At 45.3% G+C, this 26,354-nt stretch overlaps 1 protein-coding gene across 5 annotated transcripts in view; it reads left to right on the top strand.

Moving 5' to 3' along the window:
* The first annotated feature begins 607 nt into the window (after positions 1–607).
* The window catches only part of RC3H1 (ring finger and CCCH-type domains 1), a 39,447-nt gene continuing 13,700 nt past the window's right edge, over positions 608–26,354 (top strand). For 3 of the 5 annotated variants that reach the window (XM_072128914.1, XM_072128913.1, XM_072128911.1), the window contains exons 1-5: positions 608–750; positions 19,340–19,725; positions 23,381–23,501; positions 25,607–25,846; positions 26,120–26,295. In XM_072128914.1, coding sequence (XP_071985015.1) covers positions 19,495–19,725; positions 23,381–23,501; positions 25,607–25,846; positions 26,120–26,295 — 768 coding nt within the window. In that variant the 5' untranslated portion in view covers positions 608–750; positions 19,340–19,494. Of the gene's footprint in view, positions 751–12,489; positions 12,676–19,339; positions 19,726–23,380; positions 23,502–25,606; positions 25,847–26,119; positions 26,296–26,354 lie in introns of those variants that run through there. The other 2 variants (XM_072128915.1, XM_072128912.1) reach the window with 2 other exon arrangements.

The following is a 26,354-nucleotide window of genomic DNA, read 5'->3' as shown; positions in this document are numbered from 1 at the left end:
CAGTGTAAATATAGACTGTTCTATAGGATATTACACTGTATCACAGCCGCTCAGTGTAGGATATAGACTGTTCTCTGGGATATTACACTGTATCACAGCCGCTCAGTGTAGGATATAGACTGTTCTCTGGGATATTACACTGTATTACAGCCGCTCAGTGTAGGATATAGACTGTTCTCTGGGATATTACATTGTATCACAGCCGCTCAGTGTAGATATAGACTGTTCTCTGGGATATTACATTGTATTACAGCCGCTCAGGGTAAGATATAGACTGTTCTCTGGGATATTACACTGTATTACAGGCGCTCAGTGTAGATATAGACTGTTCTCTGGGATATTACACTGTATCACAGCCGCTCAGTGTAGGATATAGACTGGTCTCCAGGATATTACACTGTATTACAGCCGCTCAGTATAGGATATAGACTGTTCTATAGGATATTACACTGTATCACAGCCGCTCAGTGTAGATATAGACTGTTCTCTGCGATATTACAGCCGCTCAGTGTGAATACAGCCCAGGGATGCGGCTGCGGTGGATGGGGAGGACACAGGGGGTGTGGGCAGATGTCGCTGAGGAGAGGGGGAGAGTCTGGACTGGGGGAGGGGAGGGACCGCGGAGGATTCTGGGAGCAGGAAGAAGAGCTGAGCAGCCGGAAGGACACGATGCTCCCCGCTCTCCGTCAGGCGAGCCCCCCGCCGGCAGCTCGAAATGCTCGGGACACGGACAGCTGAGACCCCTAGCCGGTGAGTACCGGGCGCTTGTATCGGGTCGGGTGTGGGGATTGATGGCGCCGCCGCTCCCTGGGTGGAGGCTGCGCTGTTCTCAGCTCCCCCCGGGGGAAGGTGGGGGATGGACGATTCGCTGCCGCCGCCGCTGGGTGACAAGGCCTAGGCCGCAGCTCGTGCCCGGGGTTTCCTGGTGGCGGCCCCGCCCAGCTCCTCTCCCTGCCCGCTCCCCGTAGTCACCGGCCGCCTGTTTACTAGCGCACAACAATAAGGCGGCCGCCTGTGCGCCGACCGCAGCAGCCAATCACACGGCCGCATTCATATCGCGACCTGCGCGGCGTAACTAAGAGATGAGCGCTGATTGGTTGCAATGAGCAACTGGTTTCTGTTGTTGGCTTCAGTTATACATTGGGTTCCGTGCACTGGGTGTGGAGCCGCGGCCTCAGGGATGGAGACTGCTGCCTGACAACTAGAGGGGGAGGTGTACTGCCTGTGCCTGACAACTAGAGGGGGAGGTGTACTGCCTGTGCCTGACAACTAGAGGGGGAGGTGTACTGCCTGTGCCTGACAACTAGAGGGGGCAGAGCTGTACTGCCTGTGCCTGACAACTAGAGGGGGCAGAGCTGTACTGCCTGTGCCTGACAACTAGAGGGGGCAGAGCTGTACTGCCTGTGCCTGACAACTAGAGGGGGCAGAGCTGTACTGCCTGTGCCTGACAACTAGAGGGGGCAGAGCTGTACTGCCTGTGCCTGACAACTAGAGGGGGCAGAGCTGTACTGCCTGTGCCTGACAACTAGAGGGGGCAGAGCTGTACTGCCTGTGCCTGACAACTAGAGGGGGCAGAGCTGTACTGCCTGTGCCTGACAACTAGAGGGGGCAGAGCTGTACTGCCTGTGCCTGACAACTAGAGGGGGCAGAGCTGTACTGCCTGTGCCTGACAACTAGAGGGGGGAGAGCTGTACTGCCTGTGCCTGACAACTAGAGGGGGGAGAGCTGTACTGCCTGTGCCTGACAACTAGAGGGGGGGAAAGAGCTGTACTGCCTGACAACTAGAGGGGGGGAAAGAGCTGTACTGCCTGACAACTAGAGGGGGGGGGGAGGGAAGAGCTGTACTGCCTGACAACTAGAGGGGGGGGGGGAGAGCTGTACTGCCTGACAACTAGAGGGGGGGGGGAAGAACTGTACTGCCTGACAACTAGAGGGGGGGGGGGGAAGAGCTGTACTGCCTGACAACTAGAGGGGGGGGGGAAAGAGCTGTACTGCCTGACAACTAGGGGGGGGGGGGGAGAGCTGTACTGCCTGACAACTAGAGGGGGGGGGAATGAGCTGTACTGCCTGACAACTAGAGGGGGGGGGGAAGAGCTGTACTGCCTGACAACTAGAGGGGGGGGGGGGGAAAGAGCTGTACTGCCTGACAACTAGAGGGGGGGGGAAAGAGCTGTACTGCCTGACAACTAGAGGGGGGGGGGGAAAGAGCTGTACTGCCTGACAACTAGAGGGGGGGGGAAAGAGCTGTACTGCCTGACAACTAGGGGGGGGGGGGAAGAGCTGTACTGCCTGACAACTAGAGGGGGGGGGGAGAGCTGTACTGCCTGACAACTAGAGGGGGGGGGAAGAGCTGTACTGCCTGACAACTAGAGGGGGGGGGAAGAGCTGTACTGCCTGACAACTAGGATGGGGGAGGGGGGGCTGTTCTGCCTGACAACTAGTGGGGAGCCGTACAGAGTAGTATTGGGGGGCTTCCCCTGTCTAAAATGCTGGGGGGGGGTACCAGTGTATGTGTGAAGCTCCCACAACCAGGAGCAGTAGGGGGAGAAATCACATGACCTATAGATGGAACTTCTGGGATAGATATGTTGGCGCGGTCGCTATGGTTACCTGATTGTCGTTTCTCCAAGATTCCATTCTTCTGTATTGTGTCACATGGTGACGCTCTGTGTGAATTACAGTATGAACTCCATGACTGTGGCCTGCCCTGGTAATGCGTCTCTCTCCTCTGCCAGAGGCTCTTATCACATAATAAGAAAATTTAAATGATAAAAACTCTGTAATTTTATCTTTTTTGGTATTTACTAATTTATTGGCAAAATATATGATGACCTATTTACACAAGGTCTACAGATCACTTTTACTGCATGTGGAATACATTAAAGGGATTGTCCCTTAGATCAAATGTTACCCAGTCATATACTCTGTGTGGGTCCTGGACAGCTGGGACCCCCTGATGATCACAAGAATAGGGGTATCGCACGCTGTTTGTGGAAGTCCCATAGCGGCATATGCTATCTTCTGCCCCATTTATTAGGTGGACCCCTGTTATTGTGATTGCTGGTGATCCCGGCCTGCATAGTTCAACTTCCTGGCTTTGGTGGGGATAACATTTAGTCTTGAGACAACCTCTCAAGGACCAGCTTATACTGCCCATTTTCAAACGGAGGTGTCCGATAAGAAATCACACAACCATTGGTGACAAATCAATTAATTGTACGTCTGAGCCAAAGGGGTGGTATAATCTACACTTAAGGTGCGTTGACGCAGCATTTGGTAATTCTGTATGTTCCAAAACCAGTGGAAAAAAGAGTAAACTGGATTCCAACTAGATTTAAAAAAAAAACAAAAAAAAAACCCCAATACAACAACTTATTAGTGATTCCTTGGCGTTTGTCCATACAACTGAGATTGTCTTTAGGGGTGAAGGCACCATTGGGAGAATTGGTTGCAGAGTAATAATATAGGCAGCACACATTTTCCCATCAAAACAAGACACTTTCTAAATTCTAGATGACCTGTTTTGGAGTTCGTCAGTAGGTGGCCAAAGGTGTTAGCTGATGGGTAGGTCTGATAGACCCTTAATTCATTCTAGTTTCTTTTTACGATGCAAATGTGATCAGAGCCTTCGCTTTGGGCCAGCGACACACGTGGCTCTTTGAACCCATTTTTGGGACGTTTTTAAGCAGTCCGTTAAACGCATTCATTTTTGACCATTTTTTTAATTAAGATAATTGGTAAAATTAGTCAAAAACGGATGTGTTTTTTAACGTACTGCTTAAAAATGGGCCAGAAACGTCACGTGTGCCGGCGGCCTAGAGGCTCACAACCCGCGATCACTGTAGAGATTTCACAGACCGACCTCGGTGCCGTGGACAGGGCTCCCAGAATCCCCACTAAGTTGTATGGGGGTGTCTAAGACACAATGCAGAAGACAGTAGTGCACACCCCTGTTTTTTTTCTTTATTTGTTTTATAGGTTTATGTCATTGGGGGAGATTCATGAGAGGTTTTTATAACGTGTACCCAACCCCCCCCCCCCCCCCCCCCACCAACCACACACACACACTGCTAATGAATTATTCCATGTTAAAAATCTCTTAAAAATCCCTTTAAAATGACAACCACTTTGGCTGCACTTCCTTTTGTCACTTTTGCAAAAGCCAAAAAACTATCCACCTCTGCTTCAAAATAATCTCACTTATTAGGGATCTTTTAGGCGGAATTTTCGTGGAGTTCGTCTTAGATACTTCTCTTCTGACACATCCATCTGGAGCGATGATTTAGACATCCAGTAATATGTAGGGATTTTTAATGTTTCTATACAGGGGGAATACTATTTGCCCTCATTTTGTGATGACCCATCAGCCCTTGTGCGCTGGGTGACCAGACAGGACCTTCACATCAACATGGAAATCCTGCTGTGTCACTTGCTCTTTGTGATACCAGTTGCTAAGCAACAATCTTATTCCGCTCTCTGCTCCGCAAACAGCGTTGGGGAAAGACAAATCACCGGGGATACGGAAAGACTCCCTGACAAATACTATAGGGGTCACAAGTGTCATGTGTTGTATGGGGAGGAATATACTGGGCGGTCTGTGTCTTACATTTCTTTACATTACATTATAGGTAACGTCTGCACGGCTGACAGCACAGGATAGATAAGTGATGCTTTGCTCTACTTTGGGTTGGAGAGTGTTTACCTCTCTCCCCAGTAAAGTGTTAGACTACTGTCAATCTTTACATGTTGTTTAGGATCAAAAAGCTACAATTTAAATGTCTATTGTTCAATAACACTTTGTCTTCTTAGACACAACCTTTACGTCTGCATCTAACTGTTGTTACCATAAAGGGGGATGTTTACCCCAAAACGAGGCATTATGGAAGGAATGTCCCTTTACAGAGACCCGACACCTTTTGGGTGTGATTAGGTTTAGGATCTTCTGTGATACTTGACTGTCATGATATAGACATCTTGGAAATTTCCTATTTCACAGTATATGAGCCCCACCTTCATTACTAAGTACCTACTTATCCAGGACTGTATTACATGACTCCTACTACTGTATGACTTGTATGTGAGGTCCAGGATAGATGGTATATAGTCAGTGCTGACCTAATATGATGTAGCGTACAAGGTGAACTGATTGCATCTTTTATTCAGAACCAAATGTAACGTTAGGGTTAAAGCTGGTAAGTTTTGGCCAAGCAGCATTAAAGGGGTTGTCCGGTGACAGCAGGTTAGGCCCTATCATCAGGATAATGCCTAACTCGAGTCTCACTGATGGGTCCCCCACAGATTACTAGAATGGTGGTCCATTGTACCTCTGTTGCACCCAAAATGACTGTAGCAGCCAGTTGTTTATATGCCAGGTGCTCAATACATCTGTGGCACTGATGGCGATAGCCGAGCGGCGCCATCGTTCAGCGGCTCCATAAAGATTGCCGAAGCAGCCGATGCATGTGCAGTTGTCTGGTCCGGTCATCTTGTGTACAGCGGTGGTACAGACCCACCGTACTCGTGATCCGTGGGGCTCCCAGACAACTCCTTTTAAAAGACGTTCTACTGAGAAGTTCAGGACTTCTTTTATTTTAAATCTATATGCAGTGATTAACACAATATACAGTTATGAAAATTATGCTAATTAGTGTAGAACACTCTCGGGGTGAATAAATTATAACGTAAGGCACTTCGGTGACGTAGCTGGGGTGCTACTTAGCATCATTTTTAGAACTCTATATTACCGTAATCGCAGCGTATAGAGTTATAAGTCCTGTGGACACGTCTACTATCGGTAAAACTGATGTGGTAGATGTCCTTTTAAAGGTGATCAGAAAAATGACCTGTCTCCGGTAGGAAGGAGCGGTTTTGGGATTACTGATTCTGTAAACCCCACAACCTTTCTGCAGTGTGAACCGCAAGGAAATAACCTAAAACCAGGTTACGAGAGGGAACAAAATGTACAGTTTTTGAAAGGTACCGAAAACTTCCATCTTTTCCCTCACCTTGTTACTGTAATAAGATGTGACTTCTTGTGGAAAATCTGTCTCACTTGTGGTGTTCACATTGCGGGGAGACTTTTTACCTGCTTGAGGGAAATGCTTATTACTTGTTTAGTTGCAGTTGGTTTCCCCCTCGCACGATGACTCAGGAGGCTGTTATGTGGTGCACAGGTCCGGGGGCCATTGTGATAAAAACGTGAGGAGGGGATGAGCTCAGGCAGAGGGTCGTCTTCCTCTTCGGTTCCTCACAGGAGAGGGGTGGGAATCCTTGGGTCGTCTTATGGCGTCTTGGGGAACAAATAGTCATTGGTGCGATGGTTGTGGCCGTTAAGATAGTCGTGCGCTGGTTTTTATGAATTGTATAGGATTTTTAATTGTCCTAATCCTACTTGCACCATATTTAGTAGTGTTACATGGCGCTGGTTACCTTATAATCTGAGAATTGCTGAGCTTTGTGGAGTGGGACTTAATAAGTTGAGGGTCCTGAGGCTGTGGTGTAGAGGTTACCTGTGGAGTTCAAAGGTTAAATCATAACCAGGCTGAGAACTTGTCTGATCAGTGTGCGTTTACTTCCTTCTGCCCAAGTCTAGGTTGTCTGTGGTTTTTATTATTATTATTTCCTGTTTTTACTGTGTTTTTTGTTTTTTTTGTTTTTTACAGTTGACTCAAAACTACAATACCTTTGTAAACACTGCTGCTTTTTTACAAAGAAAATCTTTGTAGCATATTTTGCAGCCCCCTACACCTTCAGATTTTACTCCATTAAACTGTTAGGCCGCAAGAGTAGAGTATGACATGTTTTCTGTAGAATAGCCTTTTTTTAAATCAGATATTTCTTTATTCTTTTTCAAATTTTCACATCAACATACATACAAAAAGAAAAACATCCCCCACCCTACCAGAATTCCCTCTTTAACCCTTTCACGATCTGTGACGTAATAGCATGTCACGGATCGGCTGTGGGTGCATGGAGAGGGCTCACGGGCTGAGCCCTCTCCATAGCCGGTAAGTCTTTGCATGGGCGCCGCCATCTTGTTGGAGATCGTCACTCCCGGTGACGTCATCGGGGAGCGGCGATCGGTTGCCATGACAGCCTCGGGTCTTCCAAACACCCGAGGCTGTCTGGATTTAAGCCATTTATTACTATATGCTAATTGCACATTGTAATGAATTAGGAGGAAAATACCCATATACTTCCATACTGTAGTATGGCAGTATATGACAGGATCGATCAGACAACCTAGGGTTAAAGTACCCTAGGGAGTCTCAAAAATAGTAAAAATAAAAAAAAAAGTTTTATAATTTAAAAAAAACCTAAAAATGGTAGCAATGAAAACTTCATCAGAAGTCGCAAAAATTGACATCATCCACAGCTCCATACACCAAAGTATAAAAAAGTTATTGGCACTAGAAGATGGCAAAATCTGAAAAAAAAAATTTGTTCAGGAGGTTTTAGTTTTTGTAAATGTATGAAAACACTATAAAACCTTTTCAAATTTGGTATCCCCGTGATCGTACCCACCCAAAGAATAAAGTATTTGGGGAGCACAGTGAAAGCCGTAAAATTAAAGCCCACAAGAAAACGTCTCTAATGCGTTTTTTCACAAATTTCACTACATTTGGAATATTTTTCCCACTTCCCAGTACATGGCATGGAAGAATAAATACGATCACCATGAAGTGCAGTTCGTAACGCAGAAAACAAGCCATCACACAGCTCTTTATGTGCAAAGAATAAAAAAAAAAAGTTAGACATTTTTGATTGTGGGGAGGGAAAAATAGAAATGGAAAAAAGGGCCAGGTCCTTAAGGGGTTAATGTGAAATCTCACAACAAAAAAATCTCATCCAAAGTCGTGTGACAATGAGAAGTCATATCTTTCCCAAGCTGAGTCAAGTTTTGAGGATACAGAGAGAGGGGCACTTCAGACACTCCTTTTTTAGGATCCATGGTCCCTAAAAATATGGTGTTGTTTTAAAGATAAGAATCTCATCTTTCATATCATATCAGGCTTGTGGTTCTGTGATGTACAGAACCAGAGATACACATGGTCACAAAGACGGGCAGGAGAATGGCTGCCTGGTAATACAGGTAGTCCCCGGGTTACATACAAGATAGGTTCTGTAGGTTTGTTCTTAAGTTGAATTTGTATGTAAGTCAGAACTGTATATTTTATCATTGTAATCCCAGCCAGAACTTTTTTGGTCTCTGTGACAATTGGATTTTAAAAATGCTGGGTTGTCATAAGAACCAGGATTAACACTAAAGCTTCATTACAGACGCCTGTGATAAGTGTTATAGCTGATTATTGTAGCCTAAGGCTAAAGTACAATAAATTATCAACACCCAGAGGTCCGTTTGTAACTAGGGGTTGTCTGTAAGTCAGGTGTTCTTAAGTAGGGGACTGCCTGTACTATAATTGCTCTGCAATGGACTTGTAGGCGACTTCTCTGGATAGCCATGGCTCCTCAAGCCAGAGGGGGCACCAAAAGTGTGACCCAGGAAGACTGGACTAATACACCTTATGGACATTATTTTTGAAGTAATGACTCTTTTAATGCAGTCGCCATATGGTCTTGTCTTTAAGGACCGGCTCTCCCTGTTCTGGATGTGAGGGAGGGTGTCAGCAGATGGTCCCCTGCCCTTTATACACGTGCAGCAGATCCTGTCTGCAATAAAACTTGATGGCAGCTGCTCCGCTACCCTCCCATGGCCTTTACATATGGTCTCTTAATGTACAGGCAGTCCCCGAGTTACATATAAGATGGGGTTCCATAGATTTTGTTTTTAAATTGAATTTGTATGCAAGTCGAAACTGTTTATTTTATAAGTTTTGTAGTTCCAGACCAAAAACTTTTTTGCCCCAGTGACAATTGGATTTTCAATTATTTTTGCTGCAATGGGAGGAATGATTATGAATAAAGCTTCATTACAGATACCTTACAGCTGATCATTACAGTCTGGGACTATAGTAATAGCATTTAGAGAGCTTCACCAGAGATCACAGTAGGGTCCGTCTTTAACTAGGGGTCGTTGGTAAGTTGGGTGTCCTTAAGTAGGGGACTGCCTGTATATCTGTCCATTGAAAGTATATGTACTTCGGAAGAGACTACACAGGGATATGACAGCCCCTCCCATTCCTCCTGATCTGATACAATGGGGGTCATTTACTAAGGGCCCGATTTGCGTTTTCCCGACGTGTTACCCGAATATTTCCGATTTGCGCCAATTTCCCCTGAATTGCCCCGGGATTTTGGTGCATGCGAATCGGATTGTGGCGCATCGGCGCTGGCATGCACCCGACGGAAATCGGGGGGCATGGCAGAACGAAAACCCGATGGATTCGGAAAAACCGCCGCATTTAAAAAAAAAAAAAAAAAATACGGTTGCGGAGCTTGCACTTACCTTCACTCAGCCCGAGCCGGTGAACTCCAGCGCGTTCCGATGATTTTCTGCACAGCACCCCCGCCTGGTGGACGGCGGAGGAACTGCCTTAATGAATCCCGGCCGGACCCGAATCCAGCGCAGAGAACGCGACGCTGGATCGCGAATGGACCGGGTAAGTAAATCTGCCCCAATGTGCGATTTAAATCAGTAGAAGTAAATTATAAAATCTAAAAGTTCAAATCGCCCCCTTTCCCTAGAAATCATAAACATGTTCCCAAAATGCCTAATCTATCAAAATATAATAACGGTTTCTCTCTGCGCTGAACCCCGTAACGGAAAATAGAGTACGGATGTCCGGAGCGCCATTTTTTTTTTGCCATTTTGAAACATTTTAAATAAATTGACAAAAAGTGATCAAAAGGTCGTACAGTCCTCAAAATGGTAGCAATGAAAACGTCCGCTCATCCTGCAAAACATGACACCTCACACAGCTCGGTACATGAACGTATGAAAAAATTATTAGCGTCAGAAGATGGTGAATCCAAATTTATTTATTTTATGTACTCAAGGATTTCATTTTTTAAAATGTATTTTTAAAAAAAACCCAATAAAACCTAAGGAAATGGATTATCCTCGGTAACGCAAGGAGCTGTTTTTGGAAGAAAGCAGCCATGTTTTTTAAACCCTACACAAACCCTTTAAGTCTGAACTTGCTGATTTAGGTCGGGTTCCCACCAATCCGGACAACCCCTTTAAGTGTCCTGGAGAACCCTGCGATAAAATGTATTTATATATTTTTTTGCGGTTGAAGTTATTTTTAGGTTTATCTTCAAGTTGAAGTGGTTTACTCACTCGGAGACATAATTAAAAGACAAGACGCATCCCACATGTAACCGGCAAAGTCGCTGAAGTACGACGAGCGACTCCCATGTGTGATGAAGAGGACAGGAATAACCGGAAAGCTGATTTTAGCCTTACTGTACAGTAGTTTATAGTATTATGATGCTTGGGTCATCTGTAGTTACAGCAAGTGTTGTGTAGGATATGGCTCACATTAAATATTAGTAATGGTTATTGGGCGGCTCTAGTTCTCCTTTTAAAATAGGCGATTATACGCAGATTTTCATAGCCCGGTGGTGATGGCCGTGACTCCCGGTAGAGTCATTCATGGTAGTCATGTTACAGCAGTACTTCAGTAATGCTGCATTACACTTCCTGGTCCATGATTCAGGAATTGACCATCGCCTTAGTGCTTGGCCACATTGCTACAATTGAAGGACCCCATTGTCGCCATTGGGGGTCCATGAGGTTTCTTTAATCTGGAACTGATAGAGACAGCGGACTATGTGTCCATCAGCACTATAGAGATGAATAGGAATCAATAGCAGACTCCTGTTCTCTTGATCCATGGGGGTCCCAGCATTGAGACCCCCACTGAGCATCAAGTCATCTCCTATCCTGTGGACAATCCCTCTAAGTACACATTGGGGCAGATTTACTTACCCGGGCCATTCGCAATCCAGCGGCGGGTTCTCCGACACTGATTCGTGTCTTCCAGCAATTCACTAAGGTAATGTGCCGATGTCCACCAGGTGTCGCTGCTGCACTGAAGTCCGACGGAGTTCACCAAGCTATCCTGGGTGCAGGTAAGTGCGTGTCAAGCGACACAATTTAAAAAAAAATAAAAAATTCCGTGTTTTTTCCGAATCCGTCGGGTTTTCCCGACGGCCATGCCCCCCGATGTGCCACAATCCGATCGCGTGCACCAAAAACCCGGGGCAATTTGGTGCAAAACTGTAATTTTCGGGAAACCCAGTGAAAAAAAGCGATTCAAGCCCTTAGTAAATGACCCCCATTATGTACTTTACACAGATGTGACGCCTAAAGATTTGCCCACATGAGACTAAAAGGGTTTCTGCACCATTTTCTCAGTGGCAAGAAACATTCTGAATTCTGCAGGTATTTGGGTCCAGTTCTATAGCGATTTCAAAGTTGCAATTGGTCCACCACTACGGACGTCATGTGTCTCTTCCCCGCTTAAATCTGCCAGAGTTCACCTTCTTCCTCCTGGTTTATGTAAGTGCATTGTCTTGCGACACAATTTGAATGTTTAATCCCGCGCTCAGTCCGAATCAGTCGAAATTAGGCCGCCCCCAATTTCTGTTGCATGAAAGCCAGATATTGTGCGACACAATCCCCAGTTAAATGCCTGTCAAAGTTGTTTCAAATCTCGAAAATGTTGGAAAACCCGACGAAAGTGCGGCCGTGGACCCTTAGTAAATAAGCCCCAGTGTCATCTGTATATATACATTTAAATGCAAGACATTTGGTGCTAGTTACCGCTCACATGCACACGTGAATGGACCAAAGACCGCCCTCAGGCGCCAGCTGTGCATTTCTAGCCACGCATGACTGCACCCTTAAAGGGGTTGTCCAGCTGTTCAAAAACATGGCTGCTTTCTTCCAAAAAACAGCGCCATAGCTAACCATGCGTAGCTGTTATTGCTATTTAGCTAAGCTCATCCCTATACAGCGGAGTTACAATACCGACCCAACCCATGTTCATGTTTTCCAACCTCCAGACAACCCCTTTAATGTAAAATCTATGGCCTCCTTTCTAAATTGTTGCAATGTCTTGTATTCGCCGGTCATTTTTCTGTTTTATGTATATTTTATGCTTTCTCGCGTGTGTTTTTCTGTTCCGGGAAAGGCTTGAATGAAGCAGATTCACAGCTTCTACCCCAAGTGTCTTGTTGCACGTGTCTCATGTATTATGCATTCATACATTGTGCGGTTTTCACAATGACAGCAATACAACAAGAACAAAAAAAAAAAGCCCTATATATGCAGCAAAGCGATCTGAGGGGGCGGAAAGAGGTGGCAAGAGAAACTACACAGGAGGGGGGGGGGGGGGTGAGGGGCTGCCATGTGTATTGGCATCTACAACAATAGAAATGCAAGGGAAGTCTGAACAAAACCTGAGCACGCGTCCTACTATGGAGGGGGGTATCCAGTGTACCAAATATCCCCATCCCCTTCCCCCATTCTCTCCAAGCAGATTGACTATTGTCATTCTTACCGTGACATTATTATTGCTGCTCACTTCCTCTTTTCATGTGAGAGGCGCTGCCCCTTTAAGGAGGGCGTTGCAAAATAACTTGCAGGAATGAGGAAGCAGGGCTGAGTACATGAAGTTTATAGCGCTGAGGTGCTCTCAGGCCAGGGAAGGGACCCGTGCTCCCCCTCCCTCTGGGCTTGTGGCCGCTCGATGGAGGGGAAGAATACTGGTGAGTGACTCTGGAGGGGCAGGAGCGCCCCCTGCATACGGCGGGCAGCTTGTTGTCATCTGTGCAGCGCTGGGTGTGGGATATTGTGTAACCTCTGATGGGAAGAGCCGGGGTGACAGCATTGTGTAGGGATTGAGACTTGATGTTTGGGTTTATTGCTTGCCAGTCTTGCCCAGGCTACGGGCACGGGCTTCTCCGGTTGCAGCACCCGTGTTGTATGACGGCTTTCTACTCCTACTCGATTTGACATGAATCGCTGCATTGTGCTCCATAATAAGTTGTTCTCTGTACTATAAGGACGCCTGATCCCCGTCTCCATCACACAATGATGGATAATCCGTATCTGTGCAATCCCTGTACTCTCCAGGATGGCCGCGATCACTCATTCCCTGGTTTCCGACAATCGATCCGCCACAACTCTACAGCGACTTATAAGTAATTGTTACTTTTCATATTTTCAATTGTTGTCCTGAATGATCCTGAACAACCCCCTCTGGCTCATGAGGGTCACTTGTCATGTCTACATCTCGCTGTCCATATCGAGTTGGTTATTGCTTCTTGTAAATGGCGAATATTTAGTAGAACGGCGAAATAGTAAAAGAAGTGAACGCAGATAGTACAGCGGAGATATTACAGTGTAACGCGCTCCTGTTATTGAGGCCTGATGGACTGCGGGCAATTAAAGAAAGGAAAGTATATTAAGGAATCGCTGGCTGTGCACTTCCCAAATATACAGACGTAAGCTTAATTTTTCAATTACGGTACTTGCTCTGATTTTGTATGGACCAGAATTAAAGGGGTATTCTGTAATATATATATATTTTTTGTAATGATTGTCTGATTAAAGGGGTCATGGTGCTTCGGTAAGTGCAGCGTTAATTTCAGAGCGTGAAAGGGGTCACACTGCAATACCAAGCGTAGCCACTATACATTGCGTGTCACTGTAGTGAGGAGACCACGGTGCTCTTACAAACTTGATCCCTTTAAAATGCTGGTTCCCTTTAATCAGCCTGTAAGTAATTATTGCCGTATAAGAGATGCAAAGTTATCAGGGACACAATAAGGTTCTTAGAATAGTAGAAGTAACAATTATTCCTACAACATGTTTTAGAGGGATTTTCCTTGAAGTTATTCATTAGCAACTAGCCATGGCTATGATTGGATGGGGGGACACCCTTGGCCAATCATAGCCATGGCTATTTTTTGGGGGCGTCTGTTTGTTCAATTGGCTGTTCAACCGCCATTCCGGCAATATGTCAGTGTCAGGCGGGTGAACCCCAACTCCGAAAGCGAACGTGGAGTCCGCTCATCCCTAGACATTAGCTCCTTTGCGCACCACGACATATTGCAGCTCCATTACTTTATTTCTGGGGGGGTTAAAGGGTTTAATGTATATATGCCATGAACACGTGTATCATGAAATCCGCCATGTTTGTGAAATTGTGGACAATCCCTTTAACTTGAATCTGCATTTCTCAAAGTTTTAACTTAATTGAATTTACTTAAACTGTCCGTGGAGAGATGCCTGGTGCCTTAGGACAGTAGATGGCTGGTAGGAAGGGCTCACACAATTGCTTGGGAGTCTACTCCAGGGGCCGGGGCCACATTTAGTCAATCATTGTGTCTCACCATCAGATAGTAGGGGAGGACTTTTACATCTCCGGACATTTATGTCATAGTAAATAGTTGTATTTTCTCAGATTATAACAGTTTCTTTAAAACTAGTTGGTTTTTCCCCTCTGTAATTCCTTCTGGAAGTGTACATCCCTCTATACATGATGAGCGGCCAGGAGGAATAACAGAGGAACAACAATGCAGAGTTACAGAATGCTCTGAGCTGTAAAGGGGAATGTAAGTGTAATAAAACTGGTAAGTTGGGAGTATTAATATGGATCCCTATCACAGCGTCTATAACTAGATTAGATAGTCTGCCCTGTTTTCTTGAGATTCGGGCCCATTCATGGAGGTTACCACAGTCACGGTGCCTGGGCTCATTCAGGCAGGCGTCTCCGCTTTGAATCTGTGAAAAATGCAGAACTGTGAGGTCCGTTTTCAGTCGGTATTGTATATACATCAGTTTTTTCCACGTCCGTTTGTCATGGTATTTTTTAAGTTTTTTTTTTTCACACCGCCCAACATAAAACATGTGGCTTTCTAATCTACTTTTTGACCTGCACAGTTGGTTACCTAGCAGTGTTATAGACAGACAAAAAACGGACCGCATACAGATATCAGCTGTGTGATGTTTATTTTTGCAGATCCTTTGATTTTCATATGTGATTAACGTGTGGGGGAAAAAAAGTGCATGCTGCTTTTTTTTTTCTCACTGTGCACATGAAACAAACTGATGTGTGAACAGTCCCATAGGAATCAATGGGTCAGTATGTCACCCAAGTGCCCTGTTTTTATCATGTTTGATTTTGATGCTAGATTCCTCTAAGTATATACTCCCAGCCATAGGAGCTGCAGATCCGCATACAGACCTCTAGTATATACAGGCCTGAGATTATAGCGGGGGAGATGAGCGACATTACAGGAAATCTTCACCGGTTCATAGGATGGATTATCATACCAGATAGCGGCGTGTAAATTCCAATTGGGGTAACTAGTCTTTTGGTTCATCCATATCCATCATAGACTTCTCTACACAGTCCATTATTAGGAAGTATTACATCAACCTCGTGTTAATTGCATAAAACTGAGCACAATTCCTGCACCCAGCGCTCCCGAGGGACAAAATGTGAGGACATTGCCAAGAACCGCTGATGGCACTGATCCTGAGACTCTCTCTGGGTGGTAAGTATAAGGTGAGGGGTTGTCCCCCCCCCCCATATACCTTGTCCTCTATAGACACCAGGACCTGGGTGTGGGCTGTGAATTCCACACTAGATTTATACATGTTGATGCATCATGTTAGGAGCATGTGACTCCCCGCCACTTGCCCACCTCGGGCTAAGTATCACATATCATCTTGTGTAGCCGCCCTTCATCACTGCTTTCACTATCAGTGCAGTCACAGGTCAGACATTTAGGGTAGAAGCGTCGGCTACGTTCCACAGGACTCCCGCGCTGCGGGATATCCACGCAGAAAATCTGCAGCACGTAACAGCCGCAGCCAATAAGATGTTATAACAAATCCCATTGACTCAATGTGGGGAAAAGCAGAAACTGATCAGCGGGGGATTGTGGATCACAACATTTCCATGCAAGAAAGTCAGTTTCTACACAGGTCCTGGGATTTTCCTGGGAATAGGGCACCCAAAATCCATCATGATGAACCACTTACTTATAGATCCGGGCACCGGGACTGTGGTTCTCTTCTTATATTTGTTATCACTTCTAAAATGAACTCTTAAAACAATACTAATTAGCTTAAAGTCTGATGAGAGTCTCTAGAGCCACTCCGTTCTGCAGATTCACAGGCTGTTATAATGACTGGTCCTCCCCTCCTCCTGGGGGAGAAGGAGGGGAAGCAGGGGCTTGTTAAACATGTTCTCCTTATTGTAACTTCAGTATGGAGAGGTGCTAGAGATGCCCACTCAGATTTTAGGCTCCTTAGCATCTTTTAAAAAGTTGGTTTTAGAATGGCTTTGGACACGCCCCCAAAGGCCCTTCAGTCTTATTAACATAATTGTAAAAGTTGATTTTAGAAGGAAGGAGGCCATGGATAATACATATAAGAAGATTACCACAGTCCCGGTGCCTGGATCTATGAGTAAGTGTCCCTAATGGATTTTGTTTGTAGATTTCCTTTAATATCGTGCAACCCCAGGACCGCTGACTAGGATGTGGTGGCACGCGATTCTGTTTCACATCAACGCCTATAAATACTGGTGCCGTCCATTACTGGACGTGGGGATGTGGTATCCAGTTGTAGTGGTTTTGAAGGGAATCGCCCATCAAAATCCATCATGATAAACAAGGGACACTTACTCATAGATCCAGCCATGAGGTTACAGAAGGAAGAGGGATGGGGTAAGGAAGTGATTAGGGAGCAGGAGGGAGAGACCGTGTAACAGCCCGTGAAGCTGCAGTACGGAGAGGCTCTGGTAACACCCTCCAGATCTTTTCAGGCTCTTTGGCATAATAAAAGTTGATTTTAGAAGGAAGGAGGCCATGGATAACAAATATAAGCAGATTACTACAGTAAGTATCCAGGGTTTATCATGATTGAATTTGATGGTACTGTAGATTTCCTTTCCTCCATGTTTCTGGATAACACAATTGTGTGACCTTTCGAGAAGTTGGAACAAGCTAGTGCGATTATTTGCCAGCCTCTAGGGTTTTTTTTAATTGTTGTTTTTGCGGCTATGCAAAAATGGGTGACAGTCTGAAGTATCTTTGTGGACATACAGATTACACCCTGATGACACATGGACCACAAGAACGGACCACACATTGGTTGTTTGCGGTCACAGAAGGAGGAAATGAAGAGGCCACCCGGGGGTCATCGGGGGCTATCCTGCTGTAGTAGCTGACATTTTACAAAATCTTCATAGGTCCTTGTATGTGTCTGAATAGCTTTTGGCTTTCAGGCTGCTGAGATGTGTCTTGGTGGTGATGACCTCAGGAGAGCCGCCCTGCTCAACTTCTGTAAGGGGAATCCGTCTCCATGTCTTTCCCGTATCCGTGTAGTCATTGGTTGCTCCGGACCCCTGGCCGTCTCTGTATAGGGCTTTTGTATCTGTGGTGTCCTGTCCTGTCATATGGACTGTGTTCTGCGCTGCTACTGCCGGTCTATATATGTCTCGCCCCACGTGCCGCCCCGGGGGTCACAGCCGCTCTATTCTTAACCGTTTGTAAGACGACCTTTATCGCCCATTTGGGGGGGGGGGGTCACAAGAAGCGAGTGTCATTTCTGTCTATAGATCTGTTGCTGGCGTGAGCTTCCTTCTGAGTCACAGGTCACACATGACCCATTTTTAGTATTTTTGTGTGTGTGTTTTTTTTTTTTTCTTCCGGGTGGATCTTCCTGCTTTGATGAGTCACTTTGTCGCTGAAGGGGTTAATGAGGCAGGGCAAGGTGCCGCCAAAGTATCTGGGAACCACATGTAGACCAAATGTGAGTCATTGCTTGGGTCTACGGTGGCGGCCCACATTGCGTGTATGGATAAGGGGCGTCCTTTGATCTGCAGAAAAGCGGCGGCCTCATAAGATTTATTAGGCGGTACATAAATGCTGCTGGATTACTGCAACGTCATAACGTTTCTCAACCGTCTTTTGTAATCCAGTGTATGACCTCACATCTGTGTGCATTATACAGATGGAATAACTACCAATCTATAGGTTGCATTCTTTACCCAGGGAGCATTGCAATAAAAAAAACTTTTTACCAGCTGATTCTTCTTAAAGGGAACCTGTTAAATAATAATAATAATAATTCTTTATTTATATAGCGCACACAGATTATGCAGCGCTGCACAAGCATGTCAAATTGGTCCCTGTCCCCATGGGGCTCACAATCTAAACAGCCTAACAGTATGTTTTGAAGTGTGGGAGGAAACCGGAGTACCCGGAGGAAACCCACGCAAACACGGAGAGAACATACAAACTCTTTGCAGATGTTGACCTGAGTGGGATTCGAACCCAGGACCCCAGTGCTGCAAGGCAGAAGTGCTACTCACTCCGCCACCGTGTGTTCCCTGCTTTTACCCCTTTAAACTCCCAGCCCCCTCCGGTAGGGTATAAAAAGTCATTTCCCTCTTTTATACCGGTTTATAAAATAAATAAATAATAAATCCTCAGAATGAGCAGAGAAGAGTCATATTTGCCTGAGATGAGTCGAGTTTAGAACCTGCGCCAGGAGCGTCCCAAATCTTTGGGTTTTATAGTAACTAGAAGCAAGGTTTCTCATCCTTCAGTTTGCATCATGTGGTTCTGTGAGCTTCAGGACAGATACAGATACAGTTAAAGAAATGGGCCAGAACTGGATCTTTATCTGCAACTCAAATTCCTATCTATTTCTTTGTCTGCCTAGATCTCCAGCTCTGTAGATTGCAGAACCACAAGCTTGATGCAGACTAAAAGATGAGATGAGATGTTGTGACACCACAACATGTTTCTAGGTGCTATAGAACTGAAGATAGGGGCTTCTGAAGGGACTCCACGTCTCCAGCCTCTAAACGTGACTCATCTCAGACAAAGATGATTCTTAACGGATCAACTTTTACTTGAATGATTTATTTTTCTTTTGGTAAACTCGTCTAGACTTCACATAAAAGCGGGGATTTTAGAAAGAACATTTTATACCTTTCTTGAGAGGGTATCTACCACCAGGATGAAGCATTGTATGCAAATGAGCCTTAGGGGCTCCATGCTGCATAGGTGTTAATGGAGCCTAGAGGCCCTCAGGCTGCATATAGTCTTTTATCCTGGTGGTAGATGCCCTTTAAGTGGGGTAAAAGTAGCTGACAGGTTCCCTTTTAAAGCGCACAACTGCTTTGGGTCGGTGAATCGGAGCATGTGCTGCCCACCTTCCACAGCCATCCATCCCAGGTTTGAAGAGCGATGGATGAGCTGATTAGTGCTGAGTCTAGGTGTCAGACCCACAGGTTGGAGTGTAATTGGTTGGACTGGGGTTGTGTTGATTATTGTTGCTATATAATTGCATTGCATTCTTTGTCCGTGTCCTGCTCTCACCAGCTCTCTCCTTTCTCTCTCCTAGGTCACATACTCCACTATGTGCTGACTGTCTGTATTTACAGAAGATATATAAGAAAGACAAACTTTATTTTGGAAAGGTTTTTTGATTCCAGTGGAATCTGTGCTTAAGCTCCCTTACCCTTTGCTTTGCAAGCTCCTATTTTAAAGTGGGACAACATGCCTGTACAAGCTCCACAATGGACCGACTTCCTGTCCTGCCCCATTTGCACGCAGACCTTCGACGAAACCATCCGGAAACCCATCAGCTTGGGCTGCGGGCACACAGTTTGCAAGATGTGCCTGAACAAGCTTCACCGCAAGGCTTGTCCGTTCGACCAGACCACCATAAACACAGACATTGAGTTGCTTCCTGTCAACTCTGCCTTGTTGCAGCTGGTAGGAGCTCAGGTGAGTGCCGCACTTACACCTTGTAGTGCTCTGCTGCGAGCAGGAGAATATAAGAATCACTGTTTACTATCTAAGGCTCGTTTTCGGTTGGGATACATTTGACGTCCATGTTTCATTATTATTGGTTGTGTCCTTTGAATCAAGACTGGTACTGATGCAAGTTTATATACAGGCGGTCCCGACTTCCTACTTAAGAACACCTGACTTACAGATGACCCCTAGTTACAAACAGACCTCTGGATGTTTGTAATTTACTCTACATTAGCCTTGGGCTACTTGAGTGTAAATTATCCAAAAAAAATAAAAAAGCGTCCTGCCATATGACAACTATTAATTGTTTGTTATATTGTATTCCTTCAAATAGCACATTGACAGTAATTGGCATCTATAAAACATATGGACGGTCAGGGTTTATTAGATGCCCCCTTTAAAACCTCTTAGAGGGGAGGACACCCCATTTATATAGAGTATATGGACATGGCTGTGTTTGTGGCACTGAATTACGTGCCATTTTAAGGAGAATTTGGTCCATAATATTTTGCCTAACAACCCATTGACCTCTTCCAAAAAGACCTAAGGTAATCCAGCATTTTCCAAAAAAAGAAATAGGTGACAGACGCCTTTTAAGTATTTGGATGTTTGTGAAAGTAGAAAAACTGCAATAAATTTTCTGTGCTGTCTACTATAGCCTGCCATAAGAGTTATATGCAGCGTATGCCGGGCTAGTAGGGAAAAAGCTTGTGTCCACCTACTTAAGGACACCCTACTTACAGATGACCCATAGTTAAAGACGGACCCCTCTGCCCACTGCGACCTCTCGTGAAGCTCTCTGGATGTTACTATAGTCCCAGACTGCAATGATCAGCTGTAAGGTGTCTGTAATGAAGCTTTATTGATAATCCTTGGTCCAATTACAGCACAAAATTTTGAAACACCAATTGTCAGTGGGGCAAAAAAATTTTTTGTCTGGATCTACCATTATAAAATATACAGTTCCAACTTACATACAAATTCAACTTAAGAACAAACCTACGGACCCTATCTTGTATGTAACCCGGGGACTGCCTGTATACCCTGTTTCCCCTAAAATAGGACATCCCCCGAAAATAAGACCTAGTACAATTTTGTTCAATCTTAGAACTATAAGGCCTCCCCTGAAAATAAGACCGAGTGGCAGTCATTGCAGCACCTCCCTTCAAGCCGTGCATTAGTATTAGTAGATTTTTTTTAGATGCTGCAATAGGTTGTGATATGGGTGAAGAATTGCAGACTGTTGAAGGACAAATAAGTTACAAGCAGCTACATGGACATTAAGTGGTCATTTAAGGAAAGTGCTATTGCAAAAACATGAGAGAATGGGGCCAAATATTCCAATAATTCAGAGTTTGGAGAGTTATAAGGATGCTTTAGAAGATTTTTTTGTTCATCAATAAATGTAAATTCTTGTTCATAGAAAAATAAGACATCCCCTGAAAATAAGACCTAGTGCCTTTTAAGGAGCAAAAATTAATATAAGACACTGTCTTATTTTCGGGGAAACAGGGTAGTTATTATGGCCTAAACCCTTACATGTATGTTATAGCTAATCTTCTGACGGACTGGGACAATACTTTAAATGCTTTGCTGTCTGCGGCTTGGGGTTAAAACACACGGTTGTGGTTGGTCTGTGAATCATGGACCAACTGAGCTATAATCATGATTATATATCGCTATGATATAAGGAGTCTTGGCCCCAGCAGTGAAGGCCGTCCATTTTCACCCTTCCCCTGAGAAAATCTGAGCAGATCTATGGGCAATTTTAAAAGGGTGGTCCCCCCCTCCCCTATCTGCAGATCAGAGTTCCTCTTGCCTCTTCTGGGCTCTAAATCTATCTCCTGGATCTAGCACCGTCCAGGTGGCCCTATAGGAGTACATAACGTTCAGGTCACATACAGTATGTGCAACTCTTTCCCCATTCTCCCAGTTGCTGGCGGTCCCAACTAATGGAGCTTCCAAGAATTTGGTGTTTACTTCCTATCCTGAGATTAGGGCATATTTGTCTTTAGTGTTAAAAAGCTTTTAATTTCATTATATAATGAATGGGTTATCTGAAACTGTAACACTGTCCATGTGGAGCAGCGTCACAGTGTGTCAGTGCAGTGCTCTCCATCAGGCCGGACAATTCCGAAGATGTTTCAGGATTAATCACCCTTGAAGCCGTGTAATGAGATTTCGTTGTGGCCTGGCAGTGACAGGACATAATGTGAGGATGATGCCGCAGTCTCTCCTGGGTCCTGGGAGGACTGGATAGTGTGACACAGCAGCTACAGCCCCGGCTAATTGTTATATTCAGGGCGGAGGGAAGCTAGTCAAATGTAAACTACACCCTGAAAGTCCAGTTCTGCTAGGAAAGGGAAGGCGACTGGGATGAGGCAAAGTCATCCTGCAAAAGGGGAAGCTGCAGCCTCCTGGATCTGGACTTTGTTGTTGTGACATAGCAGGCAACTCCAAGAATAAACCAGAGTTTAATCCCCAAACTTATTAGGTACCCTTTTAGTATGTATAGCCCCCTCCTGTCACCTCTAACAGATTCCCTCTGACTTTTATTTGTATTTGTGCTAAATGTGCCTAGGGTACCCTCACTGAGATTTGCAACCCAACCCATCGCCCTCTTCCATTTGTAAAACTAGACAAAGAGGATACAGTGAACCTCTTATCCATGAATTACTCACTGGCACAGGCATACATGTGATGTAGAACCCTTCACACACAAGGTCCGGAAGTTCCAGGGGGGGGAAAACCGGAACTGCTTCTTCCAATGAGTGGCCTCCTCAAGCAGCGGAAGAGAAGGCCCCTGGAAAATGGAAGTGACGTCCTGTGGTCTAAGGAGGCCACTCATTGATTGAATCAGGTCCTGTGACTACCCAGGACTTCATACCAAGAGCAGGCCAAAAATATGAAGGACGTGGAACGGGCAGCCCCCTGTGGGTTTTCACTATTCCTGGAAACCCCATTTTATTAGGTGATCCAGATCTTATAGATTGACTTAAATACTTTAGTGAATTTAGTTAATTATTCAGATTTTTATTCAGATTTGTTCCTGCTTAGCCAAGGGGTGTATGTCAGGTTCTTTAAATTTCCCCCATTCACAGATATAAACTACATCTCTGCCCTTATGGAGCCGAGCGACATGTAAATCAAGAGGAAAGTAAATTGTCGGTTCTCCCCTATTGGGGTTGGTTTGCATATCCTTACGTTGAGGAAACCATTCCAGGAAACGCAATGGGGAAATGTGGGGGTTTTTTTTCCAGTTATTTTCTTTGACAAACTCTAGTTATGTTCCTAAATTTAATAACTGTGACTTTCACTTTGACATCCCCCAGTGTAGTATAAAGGTGACAATTGCTCTATAAAATTTGAAGCTTTAATGGCGTAACCCCTGACTGATTAACCACAAAGCTGACTTGGTGATTGGGGCCCTTATTGAGCCCTATATGGTGCATTGTGGACTATCTGGTGCTGCTGTGTAGTGCACCCCATCTTCATAACACGTGCACAGGGACTTGTGGGTGGTACCGTCCCACCTTACCCTGACTGCTTTTCTTTAAACTTTGTATCAGATAATCACAAGTATCACAATGTCCTCTCATCCTACATCCATGTGTGTATTTTGCAGGTTCCTGAGCAGCAGCCAGTTACTCTGTTTAGTGGAGCTGAAGACACCAAGCACTATGAGGAGGCCCGAAAGTGTGTGGAGGAGCTGGCGCTGTACCTGAAGCCCCTGAGTACAGCCAGAGGTAGGAGATGTCACTAATGTACAGAGCCTATTGTGGGCCATCTACACTATAACCCCATGTCCTCTTCTTTAGCTTTAACTCCTCAAAAAAATGGGAGAATTTCGAGGATATTAATTTAAAGGGGTTCCCCAGTGATAGAAAGTTGGGATAGGGCCTAACTTTCCGATTGGTGGGGGGGCCTCAGTGATTGAGCCCCCCACAGACCTTGTGAACTGTTGCGTTCGAGATGACTGATGCATGCACAACCGGCTGCTCTCTGCATCTTGAGCATGACAGGGGATCTTGAGATCCGTGGGGGGTCCCATCGATGAGATCCCCACCAATCAGTAAGTTGGGTCCTTTGCTATGCAATTTGCAATGACGGAGAACCCCTTTAAGGACTTTGTGCCAGAAAAAAAAAATGGCAAGTTTTAGTGTGACATTGCGTGATAAGAGGTTGTTTTGTTTCCGTGGAAGAGTCTTGGCCCCTCAGCATCCAACAGACTTACTGCAATCTTATTGCATAGACGGACACGCAAAGGTGAGCGCAATCCCTTGCACCCTATAGATTGTATGAGATAAATTCCCTCCATGATATGTAGTCTTTATATAAATAGACCAAAAGTTAGATACTTATTCGTGACTTGACCAATGACTGGAACATACGTAAATCATATATACCATGTGTATGATGTGATCTGGTTGTCGCTGGATACTCAATGGACGAGGTTTGGAGTTTTGTATCAGCTGCTGACTCCTGAAATGATATCATAGTGTTGAAAGTGTTGTCTCATTAGAAACACCAGGGGGGATCGGCTTACCCCTCCAGGTCCCTGTCCTGGCAGTACAGGATAGCAGCTGATGTTGCTGGGGTAAGCTGCGGCCAGCCATGGCTTATGTAGGGGAAATGTCGTATTACATGGTGGACGGCCTAAGTAATGTAATACTGGCGAGACTCTGCCAGCATGGAGACCCTGGACAGGTGACTCCTGTCTATCAGGACGTAAGTAGTCTTCATGATGTCACCAGTGAGTGTATATTGTATTGAAAGTGGATTCTGCAGCCCAGATCTTGAGGGTCTAGCAATGTTTTGGGTCCTGTTTGTGTCCTATTAGTTGTCTTTATTGGAAGAGCATCACGCTTCCACTTCCCAAAAGATGCAAGAATTACATAATTGGTTTCTAAAAATAGTGGAGTCATTTTTCTTTTATTTTTAGCTTTTTTTTGCAAATAACTGTCTGTCACCAGTTACTTAATACATTGTACACACCTCTGCCCCTGGCTATGGTGGTGTATTAGAAGTAATCCGCAGATGTATCATGCATACAGTGGTTACAATACAAAGCCTGCTGTCCCTCTCACCTCTCCATGCCTCCTGCTGTACTCCTAGGGTTTGATACAACCTGCAATGTGCATTACACAGCGGGGACAGCTGTATATAGCAGCGGGAGAGGGGGTAAACTCCCTTTTAAAGCTGTGAAAAGCATCATGACCCTTTACGTGTAGGACAACTAGATGTAGCAGGGGTCTTCCTGTTGTGTCCCATCTGCAATGTGATTAAGTCTTACTCGGCCAAAGGTGGAGCAGATCCAGCAGAGGCTTAATGGGATTGTCCCAAGTATTTAAGCAATTGCCCAACCACAGGCACAGCACAGTACTCCTAAATCTCCAACCGCTCCCATAGACCGCAAATGGGGAAGCAGGACACATGTTCATCTTCCTGCTCCATCCATTAGTGAGAACAGGATCCCCGTTCTCTGGAGACCTGGGGGTCTTGTTCTTCTCATCAGCGGATCCCTACAGATCAGCTAGTTACTCCCTTTCCTGTGAATAGGGGATAACTGAAATACTTGGGACCAACCCTGTGCTCCCGGTAGGATTTCTACAAACCCCTGCACTTTGGGGATATTCCTTATTAGTTTTAGGCTACATTCAAACGAACGTATTGGGGACGTATATTTGGCCAACGTATTTACGGCATATATACGTCCCCCATACACTTCTATGACCTCACGGCGCCGTACGGGAGCAGCGCTCCTCTCCATCATGTGAATGTAGCATTAGGGTGTTGAGTCTGTAACCAGTAGTGACACCTCAATTAAACGGTTGTAATTTTCACCTTTCAGGTGTCGGTCTGAACAGCACCACGCAGAGTGTGCTCAGCCGCCCCATGCAGCGCAAACTGGTGACGCTTGTTCATTGCCAACTGGTGGAAGAAGAAGGACGGATTCGGGCAATGAGAGCAGCGCGGTCGCTGGGAGAGCGGACAGTCACTGAGCTTATACTGCAACACCAGAACCCACAACAACTTTCCTCCAATCTATGGGCGGCTGTACGCGCCCGCGGCTGCCAGTTCCTAGGACCAGGTAATACAGGATTTTTATTGGTGTTTGTTTTAAGCCATTTTATCGGGTGTTTTTTTTTTTTTTTTTTTTTTTTTTTTGGGGGGTTCTGGCTTGTCAGATGTCTCCTGGTCTGATACTTATCTTATTCTGAGGATATGTCATTGGTTTTGTGAACATGGAAAACCCTTAAATACCCTTGGCCTCTGATCTCCATCTTTTACTATAAAACATGCTCTTCTCAAACCCTCTACAAGTTGTCTGACTGCATGTCTCGCCTGCTTCTCCACACCCCAGCCATGCAGGAAGAAGCCTTGAAGCTTGTCCTCCTGGCTCTGGAAGATGGATCCGCTCTGTCACGGAAGGTCCTGGTATTGTTTGTGGTGCAAAGACTGGAACCGCGCTTTCCTCAAGCCTCGAAAACTAGCATTGGGCATGTTGTCCAGCTGTTGTATAGAGCCTCTTGCTTTAAGGTAAGTTGGGAATCTGCACTGACTGTAGGGTACCGAGTCCTACACTACCCAATTAAATT

The sequence above is a fragment of the Engystomops pustulosus genome, chromosome 10, assembly GCF_040894005.1.
Source record: "Engystomops pustulosus chromosome 10, aEngPut4.maternal, whole genome shotgun sequence".
Lineage (NCBI taxonomy): Eukaryota > Metazoa > Chordata > Amphibia > Anura > Leptodactylidae > Engystomops > Engystomops pustulosus.
This window is presented reverse-complemented; position numbering and strand designations above follow the sequence as displayed.